Source organism: Lygodium microphyllum, chromosome 4, assembly GCF_053477565.2.
Source record: "Lygodium microphyllum isolate KBCC chromosome 4, Lygodium_microphyllum_v1.1.10, whole genome shotgun sequence".
Taxonomy (NCBI): Eukaryota; Viridiplantae; Streptophyta; class Polypodiopsida; order Schizaeales; family Lygodiaceae; genus Lygodium; species Lygodium microphyllum.
In genome coordinates this window covers 53,434,342-53,447,249 of record NC_141138.1, presented here as the reverse complement: position 1 = coordinate 53,447,249, position 12,908 = coordinate 53,434,342, and the positions used below count along the sequence as shown (strand labels likewise).

Sequence of the window (12,908 nt, the reverse complement as noted above, 5' to 3'; positions counted from 1 at the left end):
AGCTGGCCTAGGGGACAGAGTGAGCCCTTGAGGTATCATCATTGGCCTATCAATTGTTGGAGCTTACCCTCCCTTTCACAACTTAAAACACTCATTCAGGTGGGTCTTACTAGCACTTCGATCAAGTCTCCGTTCAACAACTTAAAGCTTTCAGATTTGTAAGAGTATTCAACTCTGTAGTATGAGTGTTTTATAGAAGCTCCATTGCAGTAAAAATTGATCATCCTCACTTCTAATGAGGTGGATTTCTCATCACAGCAATCTTTCGTACATGCTCGATCAATTGTTAGGCATAGCTTCTGGAACATGAGTACTAGTGGCTCATGCATGCCGAGGCTCAACAAGATTTTGTGAATCTCCACAAAATATACCATTTTTCCAATTTTATTACAAAGGAGTCTTCTTGTCACTATTTCATGCACAAATTGAGATGTTTCATGCATGTTGAGGTTAGACCAACAAGATTTTGCAAATGTCCCCAGAATATACAATGTTTTCAATTTAATACGATTGGCTCTTCTTGTCACTGATTCATGCATAGATTTGCCTGCCCCATAAATCAACCTCTAAATGCAAAGGCATTAGGAAGCTTGGCGTATGATATGAACTCATAAGTATCTGTCTTGGCCCTGATCAAACAAAGCTCTAACATTCGCCCATCAGAAGCATGATCCTTGAGGTAAACCCTCAAATTTTTACATCAAGGATATCAGCTTATGACAAGCAGCCACTGCAAAACCTTGAAACATGATGGACATTGCTAGAACTTATCAAGCATTGTAGCAATGTACCCTAGCACATAAGAAAGATTGCATAGACTGCATTTTGGTGGTTCCTAGTATGGACATAAGCCATAATAAATGATTGCACTATTCAGATTCTAAGGGCCAAGTCAATAGCTTTTAGTACTAGATTTCAGCAACAATCAATCTGTTCATTGCTAATCATGCTGCAGCAAAATCCATCTCAGCTAAATCAAAGTGCATCAATCATAAAAATTCGTAGTTAAAAGCATTTATTTCTCAAAATTGATTTGCAGCCCAGCTGCCAATTCAAATGCAGGTAAGGCATCAAGAGTGTCATTACTAGGTATGACAAGAGACATTGTAGCCACTAAGAGCATACTAGCATCAAGTAATTGCAGCCCATCTAACAATCATGCATCTAAGAGCCTAGCCATGTACAATAGTAGCATACAAGAAAATGCTCAAGGGACAGTCCTCAAGGGGCATCCTTGCTTATAGATTCACCCAACATTTGGGACATTGACAAGTTCTTGCCATGATGCATTGAGAAGCTGCATCTGAGTACAACCAATACATCACAAACACCAATCTCTACAAGACACGTAATTTCATCATATTCTGAGAGATGAAATCCCACTGTGCTGTGTTTTGCATACTCAATAATGGTAAGGGCGTTTATTAAATTGTCCTTTTTTTTTTTGCAAATAAAGTGTGGCTAATTATATTACTTCAGAAAAAAACCCGGATACATAAAAGTGCTCATGCTCAAACAGACTAGCTAGAGCTGATGCAGAGTCACACGTCTATCAGATGTACAAGCCTCTCAAGACGGTCTAGTGGGGATGGGAGCAAGAAGCCATGGAGGGTATATCGCCATCTGGGGCTGCCTGCCTGCATCATGAAAAACAAGTCCTGGTCGCCCATTGCGTAAGAAATGACCACGGGGCTCCTGCTGAGCCTTGGATATGCCCTGCACCTGGTCCCATCTACTTTGAAAGTCTCTCTCTACGCCTTCCAAATATGCCATCCAGTATGTTTCCCTATGATCTCCCATAACTCAGAGCGGTCTGTTGTGGGCTCCAGTACCTTGCGGATGGGTAGAGCCTCCAAGCCGATCACTGCGCACGACCCTACCTCAATAATGAAAATCGTGTCCTGCATCCCGGCCTCATACAATAGGTGAAGGCACTGGCTGACTACCTGCCAGCAGAAAGCTCCGCATGAGATACATCCAACGCTGGGTGCTATACGGTGAAGGATGCGGCATGCTTCTCTCCACACTATTTGCACCGCCTTGTAGACCAAAGGCAGTGCTTCGGGGTTTTCATAGGCTGTTGTGTGCAGCGCTTACAAACTCCCTCTTGTATCTGGGCAAGCCTCTGTGTCCCACCAACCATAAAAAATATGATACCCTCCTCGGCCTCCAACTATCCCATAGGCAATGCCAGAAGGTCCATCGGAAAGGCTCCGTGATACTGTTCTCTGCCTAATGCCTCCTACGTGACGATGCCCAATCCATGTCGTCTTGCACCAGTACGTGTCTACCAATCCTGACAGTGTACTCCATGAACCTTAGTGGCTTCTTGGCAAATGGTGGCTGGCCATAGCCCCTCTCCCGGGTCCCACTCCAGCTCATCATATGGCCTGCCCTACCAGATCCAGAGGCGCCACTCCTTGAGTTCCTCCCAAAGGACATAAGGGTCCAACCACCATCTCTTCCCCTGAAGGCGAATCACCCGCACCCTTCTCCATGAAAGGCCAGTTATCCCCTCATCCTACTACCCTCTGTCAAGGGCCAGACGCCCCCCCTCCTGCATGGTGAAGAAGGTCCCAGGTGGGGCGCCGCCTACTCTACCTACCACCTATAGGGGGATACCTACCAGTGAGAACCTAGTAGCCCATACCTCCCTAGGCTTTATCGGCTCTCGAATTAGGGGGGGCTAGCCAATCCTGAGGTATTGTTGCATCTATCTCGCTTCTCCTCAACTCCACTCCTCTCTGGCAGCATGCTACTCGCTACAGCACCTCCTCGTCCACCATCTTGTACACCTCTTGCCATGTCCTAATGGTACGAGCTGGGGTAGCCTCCCAACTAGGCCACTGGATGTGGGGCCGCTCGTTGATCTGTGCCCCTTTCTGATCTCTGACTTGGGGGTTCCAGATCACTAGGTGACGATCTATTTCCTCCTGGCAGCCTGGAGGGCTCTGGATTAGGGCCTTACGGAAGCCATGCCACACATGAAGCAAGTTGCGCAGGAAGGGGGATCTTTGGGGGGGGGGGGGGGTGTTGGTGATCTGGGATGTCGTGAAGACCCATCTCAGGGACAGTCTCCACTCACTGCCAAGCCTCGCTCTACAATCCTAAAGACCCTCCTACAATAGGACCTCCCAGGTCTACCCACCTGGAGAGAGGCCTCGGACTACTAGCTTCCCCAAGAGAACCATACTCTGATACTCTAAGACTATGATCCCAAGCCCTCCCTCCGACCAATGCCAGATGATGGTTGCCCACGCCACCTTGGCCCAGGAATCCCTGGAACCATCTGACCCGGACCAAAGGAAGTTCTGCACTAGGCGACAAAGCTGTACTACACAGGATGAGAAGCACCAACATGAGGCGATGTACCAACTTGGTTAACCACCAGGGCTCGGCCTGCTAGGGATAGGCGAGCACTACTCCAATAGGTCAACTTCCTCCGAATAGAGTCGAGGACTCGAAGAAACTGTTGGGCGATCGTGATGTCAAGTCCCACTTGGAACCCTAGGTAACGGACAGTCTGCCCTTTGCTCACCCATCTAAATCCCAAGTGGACGCCCCTCTCCGTACTAGAGTCCAGGTCTGTAACTAAACCAACCAACTTTCACCAGTTGATTTTCGCTCTTGCTGCAGGACAGAACACATCAAGAGCCAGTCTCACTCTCTCCACCATCAACTCATCGTCCTCTATGTAGAGTGTTGTGTCATCTGCATACTCTGAGTCTAACAACTCCATCTCCTCTCTCACGGGAAGTCGAAGGGCGCGTAAACTGCTCACGCGTGACCTTAGAAAGTGAGACATCACCTCTGCAAAGAGTAAGAATAGGTACGAGGCCAGGGGGCAGCCGTGCCGGACGGACCTCTCCAACCGGAACTCCTCTCCTCGCGCCTGCCACCTATGAGAACCCTGTTGATAGCCAATTTGTAAAGTGCAGAGACCCCACGGATCCATCTGTGGGGAAAGCCCAACCTTACCATGGTGCCCTCTAGGAAACCCCAGTCCACCCCACGGATCCATGCTTGGCAGAAGCCCAACCTCACCATGGTGCCCTCTAGGAAATCCCAATCCACCCTGTCGTAGGCTTTCTCAACATCCAAGAGTAGTACGGCCAGTCCCTACCCACCGTGCTGAGCCCACTCTGTCGCCTCAAAGAAGGTGAATACAGTGTCTAGGATGCTCATGTCCTGAACAAAGCATGTCTATGTGTCATGAATGATGTATGGAAGCACAAGGCGTAGTCACCTACTCATCATCTTTACAAGGGCCTTATAAGCCATTGACAATAAAGTGATCAGTCCCCACTGGGAAAGCTCCAGCCGGTCTCCCCCTCTAGGGAGAAGACTGATGAGGCCTGCCAAAAGACTCCCTGGCATCTGTCCTGAAGTTAAAATCTCGTGGAAGGCCATCAATAAGGGGTCCTTCACCACCTCCCAATAGGTAGTGACGAAGGCCTTAGAAAGGCCATCATCTCCTGGGCATTTCTGCCCATCCTATGTATGGAAAGCCTCCTCTAGTTCCTTCTTTGTGAAGGGCGCTAGGAGGGAGCGTCCCATCTCCTCTAGGACAAGGGATGCGATGTGATCCCAAACCTACTGCCTGGATTGCTATCCTCTAGCTAAGGCTGTCTCCTCCTGAAAAGGACGTCTGTAGTAGTCGGTGGCAATCTTCATCATCTCGTCTGGGCTAGAACGTGTCCTCGCATACTGATCCCGAAGGCAACGTATTTGCTCTCCTGAGATACGGTGCTAGTACACCTGCAAAAACTCCTGCACATCGTGTCTCCCTTCCGCACCCAGAAGGCTGCTGAGATACGGAATGAGAACTCCAAGCGTATGTCTTGACTCCTCAAGGTCGGCGACGGCTGCTCATGCGCACACCTCCTGTGCGTGAACGGTGGGATCCCCTCGTTCCTCCTATAATAATCTTTGCGTGGCTGCAAGGTCCTGCATCTGTAGTAGTCCGTGGCAATCTCCATCACCTCATCTGGGCTAGAACGAGTGCTCCCATAGTGATCCTGAAGGCTACGTATTTCCTCTCTTGAGATGCGGCGATAGTGCACCTAAAAGAACTCCCAGCACATCGTGTCCCCCTTACGAGCCCAAAAGGCTGCTGAGATACGGAATGAGAACTCCGAGCGCCTGTCTTGACTCCTCAAGGTCGGCGATGGTTGCTCGCATGCGCACCTCCTATGCGTGAAGGGTGGGATCCCCTGGTACCTCCTGTAATAATCTATGCCTGGCTGCAAGGTCCCGCCGGAGTGCTCTCTCCTCCTCTCATCTCTGCTGCCTAGCCTAAAGGATTGCCTCCTAGCAGATACGGCTCGACTCGACTAGGACCTCTCCAACCGCCTCTATGATCGGGTCCCTCCTGTCCCACTCCATGGTCCAAATCTTCTCAATCTGACTCTTCACCTCCTCCCTCTTATAGATCACGTCAAGGATCCAACAGGATCATGTGTCTAAGGCAGATGCTAGGGGATAAAGTGTCAGGAAAACAGGGCAGCAATGATCGGACAACATGGTGCCTGCCAACTACCCAATCTGGCCTCCACGAGAGCATCCCCACTCTCCTACATAGAAACTGTCCAACCGCTCTAACACGACTTCACCTAGCCCCCTATATCCCCAAGAGAAGTCCAACGACCTCTCCCTACTGTAAAAGGCTGGGTCTCTCCAAGCATCGCGTGCTCCTACTGCTAGTAGAAAGACCTCCCATGCCTCCTACTCTTCCCCAGCCATGCCCTAGTAGTTTCTACCTCTGCCCTGCTGGTCCTCTAAAGCCTCCAGATTGTTGAAGTCTCCTCCAACAATCCAGGAGTCCACCATTGGAAGTCCGTCCGCGATCTCCACCCAAAACCTGCTACATGCCCTAACCGCAATAGGGGCATAGTCATTGAGCACTCCCAGGCACGAATCCCCAATATCCAATCTGATCCATAGAACCCTCCTTGTCACTATTGTCCTGTGGTCTCGTACACAAGCCGTGAGACTCGAGCCAATAGAGGTGCAAACACTCCCACTCCTACTATGGACACAGATGCCGTGCTCCCAGTAAGTATATGAGCTGCCCGGGAGTAGCTTCTCTACCCGTGGGGCTCGGGCAAAAGTGAGTTTGTGCTCCTGTAGAAGTAGGATGTTGATTCATTCGGCAAGGGCAGACTATATCTCCTACTGGACAATCAACTTCCTAGAACCACGTACCCCAGTGTAGTGGAGGCTATTCACATTCCAAGACACAAGGTGTAAACTCATAGGGAAACGTGTGGCTGACCGAACAAGCATCTGTTCGGTGTGGAAGCAACCGACAAAGACACGGAACTATGAGGCATGTGTATACGCTTCACTGCCGGCCTGGGAGGTGAACTCCATTCCCCCATGGTGGCCCTCGAATGGGAACCATGGGGGTGATGGATGCGCTTGGTGGAACCACCAAGGCATCTATCAACCATGCTGAGAGTCGAGACTCCATACACTGCTAGAAACGGGCCACCTATACCAAGGGCCACTCAATCACATCCATCGGCGCTCTCCACTCAATCACATCCATTGTCAATTATTCACCTTCTACGAACAAGCCTGGTTTTGGCCTGATATATGAATGAAAAACTGAAGCAAAAGCATAAGGAAATGAAGAAACCAAACATCGAAAGAAGCAAGAAAGGAGGTCGAATAAGCAGGTGAGAAGAGTAATGCCATGCATAAGCAAGATGCCACATCAGTCAAATCTGGAGCTTGCTAGAGATGTTCACTACATTATGGAGGAGGTATGGACTAAACTGGTATACAGAATCGTGAATCACTTGGAATGCATCTCGTTAAGGAAACATTCAAGCCCTGTATGGAGGCTTGTCAATGTATGAAAGAGCTGCACAAAATTTGACAAAATAGAGAAAAGGTCTTTATGCCTGTACAATTTTTGAGGACACATATATAAAACAAAAATGAGTAGGCCCCTGGAACATCAACAGAGTACATTAATGCATTAGATACTTTGTGCATGCATATAACGCACCAAGGTTATCCTACCTGTGCTTGCGACCAATTGAGAACTTCCAATATTCATTCCTGATTCCCCATCTGCACTTAAAGCATCAATCATCTTGGGTAGATTCCTGCATCAATGATTAGAGACAACCATCAACCAGCTCTTGATAAAAATATTTACTTTAGTTAATGTATGCTACACTGTCTACCTGCGAAACAATACAATGCTAATGAAAATCTAGGTTTGAGTTCAGTCCTCCTTACAGACTAGCAAGCCCAAACAACACATTTACATGTTCAAGCCTGAATGGTAAACCTTAACTAATGTTACACTCTTCAAGACAAAGATCTACGAACTAAATTTTCAGCAGACAGAGTATGCAGACTTAAGTGAGTTACCTATCCAGGACATCTCCATGTCCTAACTGGCCACTCATCCCCCTCCCCCATGAGTACACATTAAACTTTGCAGTTGTTGCCAAAGTGTGCCTCCATCCACAAGCAACTTGAACTACCTTCTGTTATTGCATAGGTGACTGTTAAATTCTCTCTCTCTCTCTCTCTCTCTCTCTCTCTCTCTCTCTCTCATATGAACATTTGTATATTAATGTTGGAAGATTTACATCAGGCCTACTGGCCAGCCATAAAAATCCTGTCAAGAACAAGTCAAAGCCAGAAGGCTACTATAAAATAGCACACGAAAATCATGACGGCTGCAGAACTCAAGTATAGAGAACAATATCCAGCCAAGGAGCAGCCACGTCAGGGAGGACCACATCTGCTGAAATCATAGAACAAATCTGCCATAACATCAATTTGCAAACATGGGCAACATGACATGAATAGCTGAGGTCGAGTCAAAAATAAAGGCACTACGAGTAAAGGCAAAGGCAAGCATAATCCAAGTGCAAAGATGACAATGATGGCATCTTGCCCAAGTCCCAAGAACGGATGGGCATCCACTGCTAATGAGTTGCCTAGGTCCGTAAATGAGAAACAAACCTCTAAATCTATCCCACCAAAGGCCAAAAGATCAAGAGATGAATTGGTGTCTCATCACAAGCAATGCAAAAGACACAATGGTCTTGTTAGATATTGCAGGCACGTAGGACATTCCTAGTACGAAGACAAGAAATAAGCAACCTCCATACAAAAATTTTCCGCTGAAAATGCATCTCAGGCATCCTCAATTGAAGAAATCTATCCTGCCACTTCTCTTTGCTATCCTGAGAACACCAGACTTTATTTGCTTTCTTAGTGACCAATCGCTTGTCCTCTACCATCTTGTGGTAGATCTGATTAGCCAACCTTTTCTGGAAATAATCCGGTTTCACAAACATTTAATCCTACCACAATGAAGCAGGCTGAAAAGCAGGCAATGGATTGTACTGCTAAACCTGGTCCTACAGGGTCGACCAAATCTGTCTATAGCCTCTAGGCACTCGAAAGTGCTTGCATATGCACCAAAAGGAACAAAGATGGGACTGCTCAAGAATGACAGCATCATGTACAGATTGCAACGCCATTCAAGCCATCCAATTGAATGTATCTCACCGCAAATCTTTATCTAGCCAATGAAGCACGCTTGGTGTAACCAGCACTTCTACCTGCAATGAATTAGCCTCCATGCAAAGATCAGAAGGATGCCGACCTGTAAAGCAACGTATCTCTTGCGGAGATGCAGTCAAATAAGTCAAAAGAAATGACTGTAACAATTTAAGAGCCCTCATAGAATTCAGCACATGCCACCAAGATGCCCAGATAACCGTGTGACCATGGGAAATACCAATATCCTTGATGAAAATTTTGACAATATGAGTCCAAGGATGGCTTTGGAGACAACAACTCCCTACCATCCCAATTCTTGCAAAATCTGACTCAATACAAGACATCAATATAAATTTTTGAGCATTAGCATGAAAGCCTAAGGCTAGACCAAACTGACTTCAAACTACCATTGCTCGATCTGTAAGATCAAGGTACCACAATGGAGCACAAAGAAATGAACATGATTGATAGAGAGGAGTGGTCACAGCATGACAGCTGTCATAATAGAATGTGAAGTACAAAGTACAACCCTTAGACTTTAGGATTGCAAACGTGACTTAAAGTCCATTCATACACATATGTGTATTGTGTGGTAAGTGACCATAACGTGTAACATAAATACACAGATGAAAATAAAAAGATTGGGGGAAAAAACCTCTGTTACGAAGAGTACAAAATGCCCCAGTGTCCTACATGCAGATCACTAACACTTCTATGTGAGCATAGGTGTGAGTAAAACCCAACAAACCCCCTTGGAGTGGTAGGTGATCAACATTCAAGGGTCATCCACCAAAGGAGATTAAATTTAAAGCATTGGACAATGCTTCAAATTTCTCGCCAAGAAGACCTTGGGTCAAGATGTCTGCACATTCTTGTTGGTAGGATAGTCAAGGCTGAAACTGCAAGCTGAATATCCAGCCTTGTGTTGCATAAATAAATGAGGCAACCAACTACAGAAGCATATGTATGGATGCCAATCATATCACTGTCATCATGCAAAGACAACTTAAGTCCAATCTCCATTGGTGTGCTTATTGGCTTGCAATCTTGGAAGCCAAATCTCTCATGGAGTTTACCAATATATCTAGACTATGACAATCCAATGCCCTTGCATCATCAATAAACTAAATGCCCAAATAGTAATGCAAAGGCTCCAAATCTGACATATCAAAAGTTTGCTGCAAACTTTTCTTAAATGCTGAAATTTGATCAGCATACGTCCTTGTGAGCAAAAGATTGCCACATAAAGATAGATGACTAGCAGGGATCCCCCCCCTCCCCCTACATACATAAAGAGTAGACTTTGATGGGTTGTTTATGAACCCTTGGTTGAGTAAGAAGACATCAATTTTTGTGTACCAGGCATTCAGATCCTTTAACTGCAAAACCAATGGCATGTTGCACATACACTTCTTCCTGTAGTTCCCTATGTAGAAATGCAGTTTTAATGTCAAGCTAGTGCACAATCTAACCATTATGGGCAACCAATGCAACCATACACTTAATAGTGGTCATACGGGATGTATGAGCAAATGTCTCCTCATAATCAATGCCTTTCCTTTGCGCATCTGCTTTTGCCACACAAGCCTAGCTTTGTACTTATCCATGGATCTATCTGCCTTTCATTTCAACTTATAAACCCATTTAGTACTAATGCCTCTTTTCACAACAGACAATGTAACTAAATCCCATAATTAATTCTTCATGATAGAATCATATTCAACTTGCATCGCTGCCATCCAATGTACACTCTGTTGTGCATCCTCAAAAGAATCAGGCTCGTCATCATCATGTGTGTTTGCTGCCATAACAAACTCCATAGCATTAGCATAATCATGCAAACGTGTTTGCCTTCGAGTACCGCCAACAAGAGGAGCATTCAAATGACTATCCTGCATAGTTTGCAAATACCATCTAGGTATGTGCCTAGCTTCCTAATTATGTATATGCTCTTGTTGAACCTGTTGCTCAACATCTTACTGAATATTTTGATTAGTCATAGACTGAATTTCTGCATTATCTAATGGAGCAGCTGGCTGAACATTTTGTTTATTTGATGAGGCTCCAACAGTATCATCAAAAGAAATGGGCAATAGCCCTTCAAACACGACTTTTGCAGCCTGATATGTGTTATAACCAGCAAGAGATAATTTTGATTTTTCATAAATAATCGCATCTCTATTGACAAAACCTTCTTGGAAACAAGATCATACAATCTCTATCCTTTTTTCTCAACGCTTTGGAAATATGAGCATATGCAAGACACCCAAAGGTACGAAAGTCACCAAATGAAGGTTCACTATTGTTCCAAGCCTTAAAAGGCATAATATTTATCAATGCTTTAGTTGAGCACCTATTCAAAACGTGACAATCACACATAATTGATTCCATCCGAAAAACACATGGCAATTTCTTAGCTTTCAACATACATATGGCTATCCCCATGGGTGACTGATTCTTCCTTTCTAAAACCCCATTCTGCCATGGAGTATATGCAATAGTAAACTAATGTACACTACCTCTTTGCTTTATAAAGGAATTCAGCAATGAAGACATATATTCTCCCTCTTAGGCTGAACGGAGTGTCTACAGTTGGTGCATTCAAATGTCTAGGGTCTCATGCATATTGTATCCTTCAGTGGTGCAAGATATTAAGTGTCATTTATTGATGCTTTCAATGGTTATACTTCGTTGTATAGCTTAAAGCACAAGGATGAAGTGCTAGATATTTTTAAGGCTTTTAATTCGAGAGGAGCGAAGAGAATGAAGGGAGAGAGAGAGGAGAGAGAAATGACGGGCGAGGTAAAGAGAGGAAGAAGAGCCAAATTGATTTTCTACAAGTACAATAAAAGCCCAAAATGCATCATACACTTCTCACATTTTAATCAATGACCAACAAAAACGTGTAAAGTCATCAATGAAGGTAACAAAGTAAAACCATCACCCAATGACTTTGTTTGTATGGGTCCACATATCTCTGAATGCACAATCTGCAACATGGCCTTAGCTCTAAAAGCAACATCAGGAGGGAAAGAAAACCGATGCATTTTTTCCAAGATGCATCCTTGACAAATGTGCATCCTTGACAAATGTGCTCAAGAGGTCTCTTCAAGAGAGGTAAGCCTTTCAGCATCCTTGACAAATGTGCTCAAGAGGTCTCTTCAAGAGAGGTAAGCCTTTCAACATCCAAGTATGCTACATAAACATCAAACAACCATAATTCACATGCCCCATACAAGCATGCCATAGCTCTCTGTGACAAAGCAAGAGTAAGAGTAAATACCAAACAAATTGACCAATTAATAGAATGAGCATCTAACTCATAAAGTACATGACATAATGTGCTTGTGAGCACCAAAAGTCAAGAATTCCTTATCCCTGACCATGCATTTGCCTTCATTAAAAGTGACATGCATTCCACACTTTGCTAAAGAAGAAATGGACAACAAATTCTTCTTTATCCTTGGCATATATAAAGCATTGTGCAAACGGAGAGTAGAACCATCAATGGCTTTCAAAACAATCTCTCCGATGCCTCTAACAAGATAAGATGCATTGCTGACATATTGTACTAATTTGCCAATAGGAACTGCAATAAAAGAACTAAACAAATCCCTGTAAGATGTAATGTGCTTAGATCCACCGCCATAGCAAAACCAAGTACTAGCATCCTTGGTAGAGCTGAATGCACAATTTTCCCAACAAGAATCATAACTGCAAGTATAAAAATAATAGTGACAAACGACACGAACTCTATGGCAGTAGAAGCAGAAAGTGCATCTGAAACTAACATCTCAAACTCCTCCTTTTTCTCCTTGGCAATGCACTTTTTGGATTTTGTGATATAATGACCTAGCTTTTTACAATAATGGTACTTGCCTTTCTTAGCTTATGCACCCCTCTACTTCTTGTTGTTCTGTGAAGTTCCAAGTTTTCCAAAATTCTAGAATGCATTATTGGGCTTATTGCCCGTACATTTCTACTTTGCCACAAAAGCTTGTTTAGAAGCTACTACATCCGTAAAACTATTCTTCTTTGTTTTTACTCTTCTTATAGCAATAAGCTAACCATCTAAAGAAAAGTAAGTGGTTGTGGAGAAATCCACATTGTAAGATTCAATGCAGTGTGAAAGGCCAAACAAGGCAGTCGCAAAGAGTTTAAAGTAGCAGAAATCATTTGAATATCAAAATAATACTCATCTACATTGATCGACTACTTGCACAAATCCTGAATTTTATTAAGGCGATCTTGCATAGCATCACCTTCTTCCATCTTCACATTTTCAAGCTCCTTTTTCAAAAAAGAAATGCATGCCTCATTTTTACCAACAAACATGTGCTCAAGTGTAAGGCATCCTACTCCTGAAGTAGTAG

The 12,908-nt window shown here is 44.7% G+C and overlaps 1 protein-coding gene across 10 annotated transcripts in view; it reads right to left on the bottom strand.

The window, feature by feature from the left end:
* UVR8 (Regulator of chromosome condensation (RCC1) family protein) overlaps positions 1-12,908 on the bottom strand; it is a 167,518-nt gene that overhangs the window by 15,666 nt on the left and 138,944 nt on the right. For all 10 annotated transcript variants that reach the window (XR_015690568.1, XM_087675982.1, XM_087675984.1 and 7 more), the window contains 2 exons: positions 7,387-7,505; positions 7,030-7,115 (listed from right to left, as the gene is read on the bottom strand). Coding sequence is in view for 9 of the 10 variants with exons in the window: in XM_087675982.1 (XP_087532108.1) it covers positions 7,030-7,115; positions 7,387-7,505 (205 nt within the window). In the remaining variant the exon portion in view is untranslated. The remainder of the gene's footprint in view (positions 1-7,029; positions 7,116-7,386; positions 7,506-12,908) is intronic.